The sequence below is a fragment of the Ascaphus truei genome, chromosome 5, assembly GCF_040206685.1.
Source record: "Ascaphus truei isolate aAscTru1 chromosome 5, aAscTru1.hap1, whole genome shotgun sequence".
Taxonomy (NCBI): domain Eukaryota; kingdom Metazoa; phylum Chordata; class Amphibia; order Anura; family Ascaphidae; genus Ascaphus; species Ascaphus truei.
Window position 1 is genome coordinate 36,009,138 of NC_134487.1, and position 18,978 is coordinate 36,028,115.

Here is an 18,978-nt window from a genome sequence, read left to right on the forward strand (position 1 = left end):
ATTAAACTTTCTAATCTAGAGCATGCTATCTGTGAAGCGCATCTATTGTTGATTTTATATAAATGTTGAAAGTTGCTTTTGAAGTAAAACATTATTATGTTTATTATATATATTCTAAATTCTGAATGTTATATGTGAATTGTAAATTTGGATTTCTTATGCCTTTTGTTCATACCTCGTTTTTTATAACAATGGGTCAATATTCAATTCCCTAATAAGGCTTGGTCCCCGCTGGCTGCTGCAGCGCTCGTTATGGACAAGAGTCGCCCCTCAATGGGGCCGGGCCCGATGCGAGGGGCAGCCGCGGGGCGGCAAGTTTTTCAGGCAGACCTGAAAATTGAGATTAGAACTAGCGATGGAGCGCTAGGCCACGCCACCCGTCGGTTCAGCCAATGAGGGCGAACCTGCCGGGTGACGTCATGGCCACTTCCCCCGTCACGACCCAAACCCTTTCCCCCCTGTCTTTCCCCCTGCAGACCGGGGAACTCGGCTGCACGCACCGCCAGCCTCGCAGACGCGCGTGCAGCGCAGGCAGCGGGGCCGTAGCCTAAGTGTTGTACTTAATGGTCTTTGCCTCACCCTGCAAATAAGTGCAGGATTTGTCTATCGGTCTGTTAGATTGTATATATTAAATCCACGAATAGAATGCACCTTTTTGATTGTGCTTCAGCCAGGGATTTTGCACAGATCTAACAGAATGTTCTAAATGTGAATTTATTTTGCAAGCATATTCCTAATCTAACACCTTTTGATTCTGTTCATTTATGGCAAAAATGAAGTGCTACATTTAGCTATATTCATTCATCTGACCTTTGAACTACGTTGTAGAAAATACCAAGAAAACATTTGGAATATGGTTTCAGGTTCCAAAAACAAAAACGTGATCAGCATTAGCTGGGCTGCATTGTAAACGCAGAAAAATGTAATAAAACATATATTTTCATTTCCGGGTCTCTAATGTGTAATGTGTTACTGCTTTTGAGCATATTACAGCTGACTTGCTGTCTCTGCAAGAAAAAACGCAGAGAAAATTGCACTGTAAAACAGATTTTCTCTTCAGTAATTTCATTCTCTCTTCCTTTGGTGCAAACAAACGGAAAAATATACTGTACATTTCCTGCCTTATTTCTAGTGTCTGCAAGCCGTTCACGTTTGTTTTCTGCTGCCTGCATTTTGCCCACCCACAACAACCAAGACAAGCCGTGTCAAAATGACCTACTGCTCTTTTTCATTATTGTGGGTACCGGCACAAATGGGAATATAAACCCGGATCATTACCACACTGATTAGTTCACAGTAAGGCTTAGTTCATAGAGACTGAAGCCGTGCGGAGGCGCTCTGAGGCTCAGGGAAAGCGGTGCTTTCCCTGGCCTTAGAGCGCGCGCCGTCCGTGGGCATGTCTGGGGGCGGGCCAGTGACGTCACGGAGCTGGTTCGCCCTCATTGGGCGAACCGCTCACGTGACCGGCCCTGCGCTCCGGCAAGAGAAGAAACTAAAGATTTCTTAAGACACACGTTTCCGCAGGCGTGCGGAAGCGTGCGCGAGCCCCTGCTAAAGCCGCTCTCATTGCGGCTGCAGGGGCTCAGTGCCGAGCAGCAGCGCGCCTCGGCGCTGACCATGCCCGAGGCCTTAGATGTCTCCCTCCCCTTGTCTTCACAGCTCAATATCTAGCTACCTACAGTATTTTCAAGCAGCAGGCTTCTCAAAAGGTGAAATGACAGTAGTAACGTGCCACAAGTGTATATGCTGGGATCTGTCGTGTTTACTTGATTTATTTTGGAGAATTGTAAGATGTTCTAAGTCTAGATTTCACTGGAATTAGTGGTTACCATGGCAACATCCGTTTGCTTAAAACTATATGTCAATAATGGGCCATTTAAAATGTCCCATGTGTGCTAGATTTTTACAGCATACAGTAGCTACATTATTTCTAGCGACAGATAAGATTTTTTTTTTTTTTTTAGATTTTATCAGCACTCGGTAGATTTGTGCTTTAAACAAAACAAAATGATGTCATTTGGCAAGAAAGCTTATGCCGGTAGACCCCATCCATACTTCTTATCCCTAAAGCAACTTTTAACCCCTTCATCTTCTCACTTAAAATATTTCCTAATTTCCCCCACGTCTTCAGCCTCTGTGTTTCAGAATTAGTATCAATACACGCATTTGTCCAATCTGTCCCGAACAAGCTCTCTTTATACCCAGCCTCTTCTTTCCTGTTACCTCTCTATCTCCCGTCCCCTATGTGCTTCCAAACTTCTCAATGGCTCATAGATAAATGGATGCTACTAGTTCTCTCCTCCAACTCTGTTCTTGGTACCCTGCAATATACTGTACTAACTAACTCTCACTACATAAAAGATGGGTTTTAGCTGAAAATGTATCATTTGTCTGCTGTCCCCCTGGAAATAATTTCATCATCTCAATGCAAATTAATGGAAGTTTTAGAAATCAGATGTTCAGCCCAAATCTCCCTGAAATAAGCTTTTAAATGTTGTCCAGAATGCCCTTCAGTCTGGGTTACACCCTGCCCACATGACACACAGAATGGAATATTTGGTCATGGCCATTTCGCTGTGACCAAATGACCACCAGTGATGGGCCGCAGAGGGACCCCCCGCCACAGCCGATCCACCGCTGGAACCTCCACTGCCAGCTGCTTCTAAGGTATGTTTTACTGGTTAGAGTAGGGGGTTAATTTAAGGGGTTTTACTGCTTAGGGTAGGGAATTAATTTGAGGGGTTTTAGTGGTTAGGGTAGGGCGTTGATGTAAGGGTCTTTGCAGTTAGGGTAAGGGATTCATTTAAGGGGTTTTAGCGGTTAGGGTCTAGGGGTTAATTTAAGGGGTTTTAGCGCTTAGGGTTGGGTGTTAATTTAAGGGTCTTGCGGTTAGGGTAGGGGATTTATTTAAGGGTTTTAGAGGTTAGGTAGGGGTTCATTTAAGGGTTTTAGAACTTAGGGTAGGGGATTAATTTAAGGGGTTTTAGTGTTTAGGGTTGGAGGTTTTAGGGTAAGGGTTTATGGTAGGGGTTTTAGGAACTTACCTTAGCGACGAAGCGGGCAGCAGCGACAGGTCCCGGTAGCGGGGTGAGTCGCGGGGGAATCACCGGTGGTCATTTGGTTGCAGCAAAATGGCCACAACCAACTGTCCTAAACCGATAGCCATGAAATCCCATGAGCAGCAGCAGCAAGAGACATTGGCGAGGGAGCTCAGACAGGCGGTACATTGACGGAGTGGTGGCGCAGGACCTGACCCATGCCGTCTGTCAATGTTCCGCTTGGCCGAGCCCCTTGATGTTGCTGCCACTGCTCCAACTCCCATGCCCGCCGCTCTGACGTGCCATCTTTGAATGTTCCTCGACATTGACGAGGGTGCGCAGGACTCAGACATTTAAAAATGGCGCTGGGGTTGGAGCACGTGCGGCAAATGTTGCACTTACCTTTTTCCTGCCCTGGCCTCTTTCAGCATCTCAACGTCATGTGGCGACACGTTTCCATGACAAGAAGACGTCATGTGGCGTCACATTGTCATGGCAAAATGTCACCATGTGACACCACGATGCTGTGGGAGGAGGGATGCCAAATTTTGAGTCTGCACAGTAATGTCTTGGTCTGGCGCTGTATTACTATAGAGGGTGCCAGTGTATTTTTGCTGAACCCACAGCCTTTTGTAGCATTCTGTGCTGATGCTCCTCTATGGCCAGCCCAAAGAGTATGCAACTGTATACCAGAGACATAAAGTGAACATCATACTGGCACTTGGACAATGAAGTGGTTAAGGAAGACTTATAATAGGGGTGCTTTATTTGAGTACACTCCATAATATAAAGACGTTTTCATATATTATGCTATATGCACTTAATACATACTGCCAAGACTGTGTATACTACAACATTTATTCTAGCTCTACAGTTTCGCATTATTTTGAGAACTAACATTATGGATGGACTGTGAATCATGAGACACTTGCTGCTGTACTTTATGCACCTTTACATTTTGTGATACATGTACCATACCCTATATTGACCCTATCATCATCTTCAGCTCTTGTCGATCCATTGCTGGATGAAGGCCTCCCCAATAATCTCCCAGGTACTAAGATTGCAAGCCTCTCTTCCCACATTGGCCCAACAAATGTTCTCAATCCTCCAATCTTATTTTTGGTTGTCGTCTTGGGCTTTTAATGTCCCTTGGAATCCAGTCGAGTACAATCTTTGTCCAAGGATTGTAATTTTTTCTTTCGATATGTCCAGCCCACTGCCATTTAAATTTTCTCACCCATGTGATGATCTCACAGATTTTTGTTTGGTTTCGAATCAATTCATTCTTTTTCCTGTCTCTTCAGCATACATCGCTTCATACTTGTTTTAGTTGTATGAAGCTTCTCTTTGCATTTAAGGTACAAGTTTCACATCCATACGTGAGCACAGGCAAAAAAACGGTCAAACTTTCCTCTTGAGGCGCGATGGAAGGTTCCCTTAAAAGATTTTCTTATTCCTTCCAACTGTGCTCCATCCCATCTTCATTCTCCTTTTGATTTCATTCAAAAGGTTCCCATTTATTGTTATTTTCTGGCCAAGGTAGACATAGTCTTTGACTTCTTCTAGTTCTATTCCATTTATTTCGATCTTTGCAGTGTTGACACATTTGTTGAATATCACTTTGGTCTTTCTGAGATTCAGACAGAGTCCCACCTTCTTGTTTGCTTCAGCAAGTTGTCCAATTTGTTGCTGCACGTCTTCTGGACATACGGCAAAAATAATGTCATGTGTAAATCGCAGGTGGCTTAGGTATTCACCATTGATATTAATTCCTTGTTTCTCTCAATTCAATGCCTTTAACAATTCTTCAAGTGTTGATGTGAAGACCTTTGGTGACATGGTGTCTCCCTGCAGTATTGCCTATGTGTATCTTCATGTAATCTAATGGTTGATGTAGTATTCTTATTAGGGATGTATTGGGTCCACAAAATGACCAGGTAACCGGTATCAGGTACCGGAGAAAAAAAATAACCCGGCCAAGTAACCGGGTACCCGGCCGGTAGTTTTGACTTACCTGCAGCCGGCGCTGGAGGGTGAGGAGGACCATGGTGACATCCTGGTGGCGGTGGGAGCAGTGGAAGACATCCTTCAGCCAGTTGTGGTGGCAGCAGAGGACGACATTCTTCAGCCGGTGGCAGCAGAGGACATCCTTCACAGCCAGTGCCGGTGAGAGCAGAGGAACATGTGGCCAGAGCAGGAGCATTACTATTGGAGAATCGGGGAGGAGTGCGCCCCAGCGGTCCGACCCAGAAGTCTTCTGACTTCCAGTGTCTGCCACTGCTACAGCGCAGCTCCTCCCTGGCTTTCCAATAGTAATCCTAATAGTTTCCTGATGAAACCTTAGCGAAGGTGAAATGCATAGAGTTGATCCAGAAATCACTGTGTGGGATGCTGCACACAGTACTGCCTGCCTGCAGATCTGCCAGTCCACCATCCGGGGATTCAACCCGGAAACACGGAGACGGATGACACGAGTCCTGCTGAGAAGAGTCCCTACACCTGTGGATATTATTGGGTATAGCACTGCAAAGACACAGAATTGCCACTGAATGGGATATGCTTTAAAAGATTGAGACATTTATGAGTACAAACTCTGTTGGATTTTGGAGAAACCAACTTCTAAAAATTATTTAAAACATATTCACTATTATCTGTAGGTTTGCTTTTCACATATACCTGCACTCCCCCCAAAACTGGACCTCTGTCCAATAGTAACGCTTTTATAACGGTATATCGGCGCAGAACCGATATTGATGCATGTATACACAGTATAAATACACAGGGGGTCTTTTTGCATTCAATATTCTTGACTTAAAGCTATAGCATGTAGGGTAAGGACTCCCTGCCGATCACCCTGCGTTTGTCTGAATATCCCTGGTAGACAAAATTAAGTTAGTTGTGGTGCTCCATAATCAGACAAAGTTCCATTTGCACAACATATGCAGCATAATGTCCAGATGAAAGTGGAGTGTCCATGAAGTGTATCTTCAATGAAACTGGGGGGATATGTGTCTAGTGGTGTCCACGTGACTACCACACCAATTAACACATTAAGGAACACCTCACCATTATGAATACATATATAAATGAATGTCTAGTGTATACAGGAAATATAATAAGGCACAGCGGCCCTTTACCTGTATACTCCCAGATATCGGCGGCGTGCAGTCCATCCAGGTAAGTAATCCAGAAAGCAGCAGGTGTCGATAGAGCATAGCCAAAGGAGTCCAACCTCTAATTGCAGAAGGAAAAAATATCCAGGCAATCTCCAAAAGTAAATCAAATTATCATATTTATTGCAGGCTAATAGACAATAAAAATGGACAACATGAACGCACCAGGTACTTTTGGAGATTGCCTGGATACTTTTTCCTTCTGCAATTAGAGGTTGGATTCCCTTGGCTGTGCTCTATCGACACCTGCTGCTTTCTGAATATCCCTGGTACCTATTATATGACCATATACTGGCCATTTGAAATAATATCAGGGACTATATACATCCACACTCAGAACACCGAGAATTCGTTTGTAACCCTGTGACCTCTTTTTATTGTTGATACATGGCTTGCGCTATATCTGTATATTTTATTAGAGACACTTGACTATCAATTAGTATTATTATTATCCAAGAGTCCAGTTAGAATACTGATCCAATTCAGATTACCCTGGGTTACTATTTCCTGTTGTGTCCACTACATCGGATACCAGAACCAACAGTCAGTTCTGCCTTATATGATCATTTACACACAGCAGGCACCCGAGGGGCTACGTTAATACAGCAGCCGTGTGTGTGTTATTTATTGCAACAATACCAAGTTTACCGCACCTAAAGTTGACACATTTCACTTTGATACAGTACATTAATTATTGTTAACTTGCCACACTGTTCACTATAAACTCTAAACATCGGAGCAATTCCAAAAACTACTGTATCAGTTATTTAAAAGTAAGTTTAGATATTTAAAAAAACATTTATCTATCTAATTCAAGCTTCAGCAAGTAATTTTGACTATTAGTATACCAGAATTGTTACTGATATTAATCACAATATCTGTTGGGGCAAGAGAAATTAGTATTTCAGTACAATATATACCCACTATTAACTCAAGCTGAGTGTGGTCACTTATCTGCTACACCTTTATACTAGTGTGCAATTTATATATGTCCATGTTGCTTATTGATTGGCCATAGATCTACTCGCCAATCTATATACTTTATTTACATTTTCTTTATTAAAGTATTTTTTTTGTATCAATTTTTTTTTATTGAGAGCAACATACAATCACATGAGTACAAGAATGTCATAGTCACATGACACGATTTCTTCGCTGAGTATATCAAAATGTTGTCCCAAAGTAGGGGTGTTTCACTAAGTGGGGGGGGGGGGTATGGTGGAGGAGGGGGGAGGGAGGGGCTTAGACATACTTTTATTAAAGTATTTTAATAATTATTCCTATTACATCACTAGAAGTATAGAGTGCATTCAGAGGGATTCTGTTTCTCTACCCTTATCTGTATTTCCATCTTCCCCGGGAGCCTTCCCATTCTTCGAGGATTTATTGCCTTTGCTACTTCCTCTGGAAGGACACATGGTACATGATTGGGGGTTTCTTCCCTCTCTTACTCTGCTGGGTTATGTCCTGTACCATCTGTGTTCTCGTCCAATTTCATGTAGAAATCCTCTACTCTCTTTATAAGTACACCGCCTTTTACTGTTAATTCATCATCTTGTTTGAGTGCAAGGATTTGCTTCTTCCCAATCATAAGTTGCTGCTTTGTCTTTTTTAATCTTTTGTGATCTTTGATAGTCTTTCTCGCCATAACACAGTTACATTTCCTTACATCTTCAGTTATCCGTTTGCTGATCGTCCTTACATTGGCATTCTTACAGTTGGGACGCTGACTAGCTTTTCATTTAATATTATTGCCAATTACAGCCCGTTTGTTAAGTATGTATTACTTACTTACAAGGGATCCATATTTTTTGATCCTTTGTAAATTATTAAATTGGTTGATGCATAGATAATCTTATGAGGATTGGATTGCCATGTTTGCGATGTCCGTTTATCACATCTTACAGTTTATATTGCTTGCAACAGAATTTTTGTCAGATCAGTAATGATTAGGAGTGCTCCAGTACAAATACATTTGGTTAAGGAAGTCTGTCTGACATTTCCCTGATAGTCTCATTCTACCTCCTCCTTATTCTATAAAGACTATATTCTATTAAGATTTATATGCTCTGAGTCACTTTTGTACTGAAGACTTAAAAGGAAGGGAGTGAAAGGGAACTTTAGGAATGACTTTTTTCTATGGACATTGAAAGAACAATCTCCTTATTCTATTTTTTTAGTATACTGTCTGAGAGTCCCTGTATCTTGTGAGTCTTGCCATATGTATGATATATGGACACCCATTCAAATAATTTGTGACCTCAAATATTCAGTACGCAGTCTCCTTAGAGTTTCAATCCATGCTTAACTTGCATGCCAGCTGTCCACCTGGAGAGTGATTCTTAATGATAGGTGAATGTCATTTTCTCAGGATAATAATCACCCTAGCTGCATGATTTAGTTACAATGTCCCGAACACATTATTTTAGGGGTTACAAACCACATTCACTGTTTCTTATTGCTTCTGTTGTTTTGATATGCTGATACTCTTACATTTACACGTCATATCCTGCTCTCACTAATCCATGGTTAGATTATTGAGTGTTTGTAACTTTGCACGTTTCCTGTCTATTATGAACCAAATGATTTGTTACATTTACACATCCCGAAGTGTGCCCTATTTTTGGAAGATTTCTATATCCCCTTTAGGGATATAGCCTCTTTGTTCCATATTCACTGTTTGTATGAAAAGGGGGTGTTTATGAAGTCAAATAAATAGCACCTAGTTTACGACAAAAAAAAAAACACTCACTAAGAGTCCCACAGTACCGACACTCCCAATTATTAGTCCATCTGCATCATTTTAATATTATTTTGTAAACATCGTGCTCCATTTGGTCTTAGCGAATAATGTGATAAATTATGCATAAAATATTGATCAAACCCGATTGTTGAGATACCTCAGTGTTTTAATCTGAGGCCCAGATTTACTAAACATTGTTAAGACTAAACAAAAACATCTTAAAAGAGCAATGCAAGCCGCTTTCAAAGATACTTACCTCTGAAGGGGGTTCCGGTATCTCCTGCAGTTTAAAGCCCCCCCGGTCACATGGGCCAATAGGAAGCCGCACCAAATGACGTCACGGCTTCCAATTGGCCCGCAGGGCCCGGGAGCTTTGAAAAGCAGCCATATAGTGAACCCTGGAGCGGCTACCGGCACCCACTATGGAGGTAAGTATCTCTGGAAGCTTGGGGTCCCCGGAGCTGAAATTAATGGGATTCAGCTCTGGAGACACCCTTATTAACACCAGTATGCAAAGCAGGTTAATCCACATTAAAGGCAGGGATACTACCACTATTCTACTCGTTCTCCGATAAAATACTGTGAAACTATCGCCTAAAATGAGGTGCCAATGTTAAACGTAATAAATGATACTTTTTCATCCAATTATTACTTGGAAATAGGTCTTCCTATTTTAGTAGCACAGAGTTTAATTCCACAGACCCTTTAAATTATTGTTATTATTATTATTATTTAAATGACGGGATGAATGGCTATCCTCTGGCTTGGTACAAATTTATCTCAATGTTATTACTTATGCTTCTCTCAAAAGTCACCTCAAGATGCCTCTCAACATATGTTGCTTAAATAACCTCTGTATCTTAGTCTTTCACTAATATTTTTTAAAAAGTGCATGCCTATTATGTACAAATACTATTTTCCTGTTACTTAGAAATCTCTCTCTAAACTTTGCTAATCGTACTAAGAATTCTTTGTTAACAATAGTTCTATATCTCTGTGCCACTGCTCTGTTAACTCTAATGATTGGTCCTAGGCTGTTCTTCCCCTTCCTTTAGGAATGGTACCTTCTTCCAGTCTCTCCATGTGCATGAAAAGTGACAAGCATGGGTCCCCATATTACTACTTATTGGGCCACCCTAAAGACACGGTTTGTAAACTCTGCATGTATATTACCATTTTCTAATCTGCTTTTTCGTTTTTAACTCGCTTGTGTTTGCACTGATTCTTTCTAAAAAAAAAATTAAAAAATGGCATTTGCTTATTAAACTGGAAGTGTAGCTTTTGCACATCGGATCATTGGAAGTGATGGCGCTGTGGAACACAACGTAGGCTGCCTCTTTGTACAGATACCACAGTGTCATACTACTTAACCCCTTGAGTGTCAGAGGGCCCAGCAATGCTCAAGCAGTTAAATGATCTCCGCTGTATCATTAAGTAGCTATTGTACTGACTGCCAAATCGTGAGCCAAACGCACTGCAGTCATTAAAGGCAATTGGTAATCGTTTTCTGCTTGCTGCAGCACTGCAGCGTTAACTCAGTATTTTTTACATAGAATACATCTCAGTGAAATTTGCAGCTAAATTGGGGTTTAACCTCTCCCGGGGGTTCTGCAGCAGGAGATATGTGCTTGTGGCCTATCCGGCAGTGAAAGGGTTACCGCTCTGTTATGAAATCAGAGCTATGATAAGGAAAACAATGAGTAATCAACTTGTCAGAAATTGATTGTAATGCTTTTTATTGGCATTGATTTGGTTTTTTTTTTATAACCTTTATTTGATTTGTTAATATATTGCTGATGGTTTAGCTATAAGGATTGAGAAATGTGAAATGTGTGTTTCTATTATATATGAAATCAATCAAAATCATTATTTTTTTTTCTTCCTATTAACGATCTATACATTTGTCTTCCTCTAAGATCTCTTTTTCAGAAATTTAACAAGCAAATAGGCATTTTTACTTCTCAATAAGAGAATATAAAACGAATTAAAGTTAATCTGGAGCGAGCTATGTTGTTGCATTGTGTAAACGTTCTGAATTTAATTGAGTGTATTTGCATTACACTTAAAGACTGCAGGACAATACTATGCAGGTGTTAGCTGCAGGACAATACTATGCAGGTGTTAGCTGCAGGACAGTACTATGCAGGTGTTAGCTGCAGGACAATACTATGCAGGTGTTAGCTGCAGGACAATACTATGCAGGTGTTAGCTGCAGGACAATACTATGCAGGTGTTAGCTGCAGGACAATACTATGCAGGTGTTAGCTGCAGGACAATACTATGCAGGTGTTAGCTGCAGGACAATACTACGCAGGTGTTAGCTGCAGGACAATACTATGCAGGTGTTAGCTGGAAAAGGTATCTGAAAATGTACAACAACTAGTGATTGCACCTTAGCAATGCTATAGTGCTGCAATCTCCAAAAATCCCCTATGCACTGTGTGACCTCATGTTATTTTACATGTAGTTACCTCCTAAAGTCAATCTTAGGGATGGCTTCCGATGATTGAGGATGTCCTTGCTATGCAGTGGTTAAAATTGCTGAAACGTTAAACTGTTATTTAATTTATAACCTATAATTTATTTCCAAAATAATTTACAATTATACTCCTGAGGCATCCGTGCAGCCAGCTCTGGGTTGGAATCTTGGCAGCACATTTCAGCTTCTCTGGCTTGTATGCTAGTTACATTACTATTACCATATTTCCTTTCTTATGATAGCTGTAAAACAATGGCCGATCCTCTGCTTTATCATCTACCTGTAGATCAGTGATCCCCAACTCCAGTCCTCAAGGACCACTAACAGTGCAGGATTTACGGATACCCCTGCTAGAGCACAAGTGGTTCATGATTGGGCCACCTGTGCTAATGAGAGACTATCCTTAAATCCTGAGACTGTAGTTGGGGACCTCTGATCTAGAGCCATCCTGACATCGTGGTAATTCCAATCTAACCCCATTACAATATTCAGCATCAGAATTCAGCACTCTACGGGGTTTACTCTATATGCGTCTAAACCGATGATCAGGTCCTTTTTTTTTTGCCCTAAATTCTTTGACGTCTATGCGAAATTTCGGCTAAAAACGACTGCATCCGCTGCGTTGGCGGATATAGAATCAGCCCCTATATTATTGCTGACACTAAATAGAAAAAGGAGAGGTTAGACGCACACATATAATATAACGGTAAACTCAGACCATTTATTGATGAAAAGAGACCAAGTGCACAACGTTTTGGTATATAAACACCCCCTTCTTCAGGTGTAATACCAAAAATCTATCAAAAGAGCTAAACGGTCTATATGCGTCTAAACCGATGATCAGGTCCTTTTTTTTTTGCCCTAAATTCTTTGACGTCTATGCGAAATTTCGGCTAAAAACGACTGCATCCGCTGCGTTGGCAGATATAGAATCAGCCCCTATATTATTGCTGACACTAAATAGAAAAAGGAGAGGTTAGACGCACACATATAATATAACGGTAAACTCAGACCATTTATTGATGAAAAGAGACCAAGTGCACAACGTTTTGGTATACAAACACCCCCTTCTTCAGGTCTAATACCAAAAATCTATCAAAGAGCTTCCTAAATACACGAGTTCTGGAGTACGAGAGCTTTAAGTCCTGACTATTTTACTGCTACAGTAGATGGCATGTAAACCATAAACAGACAAAAAGTGGAGAAACATAACGCAAAGATTTAATCTTTTACAATTGCAGACATTTAAAAAAAACTGTTAAGTGTTAAAATACTCTTGACTATAAAAATGATACAGAAATAATATCTCATTACTGAGCAGAAATATGTTTATTAAATGATACAGTATTAAATCTTATCATGTACTGCAGAAATATATATGGAAAACAAGTAACTTGATTCCTATTAGGAAAATAATCATTTTCTGCAAAGCATTAAGAAGGAGATAAATGTGAAATTGAGCCACTCACTCTGTCAGAAGAACATCAAAAATGTCCATTCACCTCTATTTTGTATGCCATCAAAAATATCTGGATGTACCCTGTGATTCTAGTAATGGCATCTAAAAAAAAGCAAATGGTTTATGAAGTTACTGAGATTAGATATCAAAGAATCCAGCCTGTTATTTGTATGAAAAAGTACCCTTCAATACATAACAGCTAATGATGGCTTAGAGAGCTGCGGTGAGACACACATTTAATGTGTATTTATAAATTGTAGAACTGTATAGTTGGGGTTTAGAGATACTGGGTTTTGTAAAGTGCCAAATTAGCCCACAATGCATTGCAAAAGGAAAGGCAATATAAAAAAAATTGCAATATGTTCCAAGCACCTTTTGGTGATCCAGCGGTTCATGCTTCTTGATTGCATATTGCCATTAATTATGATTAACCCTTTTCAGTATGTGAGGGACCTGGCATAGGTCACTCCCCATTGCTTTCCCCAGGAACCTCAGAGCATAAATGGGTGTTAAATGAAACATTTACAGTCGTATGTTGTGTGGAATAACAACCAGAGCACATTTGTTAGAATTAAGTGTGGTGGGACTGAACTGGCAGGATGCTCTGCATTATCCTGGACATATAGGACTGTAAAGAAGAAAACACGCCCTGCAGTAAGGCTACGGGAGCTCCCTACAATGTGATTTCTCTTCCTGTATCTCCTACTTATCTATCATTCTGTGTAATGCATGACATTTAAAAAACAAAGCGACGTGGGCATAACTGCAGCGAGCCCTGTTAGTGCTGGAGGGACCTCCCAAGTAATGTGTTGCAGTTTCTTCCAGTACCTAATGGGTTTAGCATAATAAAGCATGCCGGCTTTGCAGTGTAAATATCATTTTGACACTAGCATAAACGACACACCCTTTCACATTTTACTTCCCTTATGAAAACAACAACCACATTGAACCAACCCTAGTTATCTTTTCATGGATGGGTCTGCTCATTGTCCTCATAATGCATGTAAATTATAGAGGCAGTGTACCAAGCGTAACTGATCTCATGTCGAAACTGGCTAATTAAAATGCATACTATTAATATGGAACAGAAGGCGGGAAGGCACGTTGCATGTTTGTTATCCTGAGACATGAAATTACATGTTCGACTTCCAAAAGGTACAAATCGACCAACAATCGCCTACAGTTGAACTCTGTAGTCCTGGCACTCTGTTAGAGACCTTTTAATTATTGTGTGTAGAGCGGTGCAAGTGAATGTCTGTATAGGGAGAAAGCTTCATGTATCTTCCGAATCATACATAGCATACTAATATTGCTTGAAAATTACCCGTGACTCGTGGTTTTTGTTGCGCTCTACCTAGCTTTGGATTCCTACTTTGCTTGTGCAAACGGTGTACTGTACAATGCTACAATTATTAAAACCATGTGCCAGACCATACATTAAAGATGAATTAAATAGAAAAATTAAGTAATGAAAACGAGGCTTTGCCTCTGGTCTGATCTAGCAGCAAATACAGATTATTGAAGAAAAAATATTCATTTAACTTTTTGTACTTTTTAAGAAACCATCACTGATTTAATTTTAAAGCATACATTCATTGAAGATAGTACATTTATACCCACTACATTTAAAAAAAAAAAGAAAGAAAAAAAGAAAGAAACATGCAGGAGTTATTATTTTATCTACCCTGTCAGAAAGGGATTGCTATGTGTCATTAATAAATGACCACTTTAGAAAAATGCACTCAGGTCTGACCTGTGGTTGACGTACAGTATACTGTATGCTGTCAATTTTCTTGCTGAATGCCTTTTAGAGCATGCCAAATGGTGCTTTCACTGCTGGTTTTCATTCAGGCTGTGGGCTATTTTGGAATTCAGGATAGTTGCAAATCCCAGTAGTGATACTATTGTAGCACAGAGATTTAACTAATAGCAGCAAGAGACAAATACATGGAATGCAGTTAAATGACTAAAATAGTGCAGTGGAAGGGTGGTGGGAGGTCTTGATTTAGGCTTTGCTCTCCCTCCCCTACACACAAGTGTTCCCCTGTTGGCCGTCAAGTAATGCAGAAAATGGGTCACCTAGAATTTCCTTCTTAGAATACTCTATACTTCCACCTGTTAGTACAGTACATAAAATAAATTAACTGTTTACCATGACCATGCATATCTTGTATGTTTTACACACCTTGTAAACTATTGCTAATTTAAGTTCAAGATCTAACAGCTATATAAATATGTACTTATTAAAATAATGCGACTAGACTTTTTCTGTCTCTCAATGGTCCTACCTGTGTGTAAGGTGGCATGAGATTTTAAGGCACAATAGAAATTGTTCTTGTTGTCAAGTCAAGTCCAATAAGCAACCAAGCTTACAAACACATAAACCCAAGGGTCACTACAATTTGGCAGAGCTTCTGGCTCCTGAGAAACACTCCCTTTCATGCAACATAAAAAAGGCTGCTTTATAATGCAACAGTATTGTCACAAACAGGGATATTTTAACAGTTTCATATGGATAGAGTAGTAATGGCAGCAACCTTACAAGGAATCGGGGAATATCAAGAACTGAAGCCCCCACGTTGGGAATCACTGCCCTGGGGCTAATGACCTGCTTCTAAATAAAAATGAATAAAGACACAATGCCAGCAAGCTCTAACCCCAGAACCCACCACATCACATATATATTTGTGTCAAAAGGAGTTACTGAGCGTGGACAAATGTATACAACAAAAGACAAAGATACCCAATGCTACATCCAATGTGACAAAATACATAGTTAAATACTTCAATGTTAGTACAGTAGAGTCTCGGTTAAAGCAGCAGTTCAAGCATTATCCTACATGTGTTTGTTTTTTTTATACTGTACTATGAGAAAATACTTGTAGCATTTAAAAAAAAAAATAATAATTTTTAAAGACCTTTTTAATGTTTCTAATGTAGGAAGTATGTCTAAAGTGACAGCCCCTTCCCCTTCTGATAGGCTCTGGCTCTTGGCCCCACCCTCTCTCTAGCAGTGAACCAATTGTAGCTAGTAACTGCCCAGTCACATGGTGATATTGCTGGACTACATTTCCCACAATGCTGTGCAAGAACGGAATTAAATAAGCCGAGCAAGCGATCGATTACAGGAGAACGGATCGATCTGCAACTTAGCTTATCACTTGTCAGTGTCAGATTGTATTCATGCACATATTGAATGGGAATATATATATATATATATATAATTTATTTTGTTAAACTGCAGCTTTAACCGGCACTCCGTTTTATCCGACATGCTTAATGGCAGTAGAAGACGATAAAAGCGGGGGGAAGATGTTGAGACAGCGGGCGGCGGTGGCTTGGTGACATCGTCTTTTACTGCCGCTCTGCTCCCACCGTGCCGCCGCCAAGCCTGATAAGTGAGAAGGGGGGGGTGGCGGCACATATCGAATACTTTCAATATTATCTGTCATTATTAGTTATCCGACACGTATTGGTCCTGTTTGGGTCAGATAACCTGCACTCTACTGTACTCTCATGAGTAAGGGTCATTCAGTTAAGCCCCTTTGGCCAACGCGTTATAAGCCTGCCGCCACTTCACGGCATGACCAGTATGCAGGTCCTAACACTACCTGTGAAATTCTCATTTACCTCTGCTGGAGGGAGAATAGCCTCAGTGGACCTGTCCTGCACAGGTACATGGAAAAAACTGCCGCTTAAAAAGTGGGGTGGGGTGAGCTTAAGCCCTGGGAGGAGGGGGCATATCCATCAATCAACTGATACCAGTTGAAAATGAAAAAGAATAAAAACACAATCCCAGCAAGCTCTAACCCCAGAACCCATCACATCATATATATATATATAATCTTTCCTGTGGAGGGTTTTTGTCACTTTTTTTACTCACCATAACTTAACTAAGTATGGTAAAAGCCATCCTCATTGCTTCAGCTTTGCATGGCCAGTTACCAACTCCACACTGATGAGACCCATTAAGGTTGAAACAGCTGTCTGTGGGTGGGTTTACTGGCTGTGCATCTTAACCCTGGCTGTGCTTAAAGCTGTGACCATGCAGCAAGCTTAAGCCTATAGGGAACCATGTTTAAAATGGTTTTGAAGCAAAAAGTGGCACTGTGTGTTCATTTGCATGTAATTTCCCAGAATCCCTTGCTGCAGTGGAAGTGCTGTGTGCTGGGTGATAATGGTGAAAGGTGGGGTTGCAGACCTGCCTAAGACATGCAAATGAGCATACAGTTATATTTCCATTTGCTATATGCTTTCCTGTGGAGGGTTGTTGTCACTTTTTTTACTCACCATAACTTAACTAAGTATGTGTGTGTGTGTGTGTGTGTGTGTGTGTGTGTGTGTGTGTGTGTATATATATATATATATATATATATATATATATATATATATATATATATATATATATATATATATATATATATATCAAAAGGAGTGCTACTGAGAGAAAATGCTTCTAAATAAGCCCTTATTCCTCCTAATACCTCACTACACATACTGCCTTTCTTGAATCCATCCTCAGCAACAGTGCTATTTCTATTAATAATGACCCCTCACAATACAGAAATGCTTTAAAACACAATACATAAGTTAGTGATGTACCCTCTTTTTTATGTTTTTATTTGCATTTGTTTGCTTGGCCCTTTTCTCGTGGATTTTCTTATGCTTTATTTTTTTGGATTATTTCATAATTTATTTGAGCACTGAGAGACTAGAGAAAAATGGTTGTTTTTGTTTGGGTTTTTTCAGAGCATGTTGATTGGCTAACCAATAAAAACTACTTACCCATGGACCTCCCAATTAAAACTCTTTCTCTTGTGTTTCTGTCTTTTTTTCTTTTTCTCTCTTCTGTTTTGTTTCCTTCGGTCGCCCTTCTTATTTGCACTTGTTAGACCCTTACTTGAAGTTTCTCATGATTCAACGCTCTGATATCTGTTCACAAGGCAGAGTTGAAGTCAGATTTGCACTCTGCAGCACTGTGGTTATCTTAGGAAACAAGAGCCTTGACCTGTCATAGTGGGTTTGGGACTTGACACATGACAAGAATATACAAATGATTACTTTTTGTAGCAGCTTATAAATATGTGTCATGTGGATGAATGGAGAGAATACCATCTGATACCAGTGACAATACAGATATCAAAATGTTGATGGTTTGGGATTTGATATCAGCCTGCTAATTACCTAAGGTTTATATGACTGTAAGGCACAGTAATTGCCTTTAAGTATTGAATGATTTATAGAAAATAATAACATTGAAATTATAAAGTAACAGCAGAGTACACATGCCACAGGGGAAGTCTTTGAATGGACACACTGCAGGGAACATCGTGATGCACTAAGCCGCAAAACAGCACCACGATCCTGCGGTTACTGCCATTGTCTTGAATGGCAGATAACGCCGGACCAGGGTGCATCATGCATCGTGATTTAGTGAATCCTGGCCATGCAATCTAGAGATAATCTGGAGATCATTTTGTCTGGGACAATTGTTGGTGAATTCCTCCTTTGAATGTTGGTGTGGGAGGAACGAACATGCGTTAATCTTTGGGTAACATTTTAATGAATGCCACCCAACATAGAAAGTCAATTTGTATGCTGGCCTTTGTGGGCCACCTAATCTATTATCAGTCGCGAATAAATATCAGAGCATCTGACATTTTGTAACCTCTTTTTGACTGATATGAAAAAGAGTGACGGTGCTAATCCATTTACTGCTAATATTCTATTAACTTTTCTAAATGTGTGACCCTCCATGAAAACTGCTTTGTAAACAATATTAATTATGTTATTATAACAATTACAATTTGCATACAGAATGTACTGTATGATAACCTATCTTTCTATTTGAACTACAGTATTTGTAGTCAATTCCCATCTGCTGGCGTGGGCAATAACATCGAAAACACTAATTTAAATTGTTCACAGTTCCCATCAGGGAAGAACTGCATGTTGTTAATACTTGCAAAACGATGGTTATTTATCTGGAAATATGTATGCGTTTCTAAAGAAAAACAGTGAAGTGATACTGTTTTTAAAGAGCCACAATGCTGGTTCTTAGCATGCTGTCAATGATGCACAAT

At 40.2% G+C, this 18,978-nt stretch overlaps 1 protein-coding gene across 15 annotated transcripts in view; it reads left to right on the forward strand.

Moving 5' to 3' along the window:
- The window catches only part of MAGI2 (membrane associated guanylate kinase, WW and PDZ domain containing 2), a 1,068,715-nt gene that overhangs the window by 1,029,690 nt on the left and 20,047 nt on the right, over positions 1-18,978 (forward strand). For 4 of the 15 annotated variants that reach the window (XM_075599598.1, XM_075599599.1, XM_075599605.1 and 1 more), the window contains one exon: positions 10,013-10,104. The exons of 9 other annotated variants lie outside the window; for them this stretch is intronic. In XM_075599598.1, the coding sequence (XP_075455713.1) occupies positions 10,013-10,104 (92 nt within the window). Of the gene's footprint in view, positions 1-9,990; positions 10,105-18,978 lie in introns of all 15 variants that reach the window. 2 more of the 15 variants (XM_075599602.1, XM_075599603.1) reach the window with 1 other exon arrangement.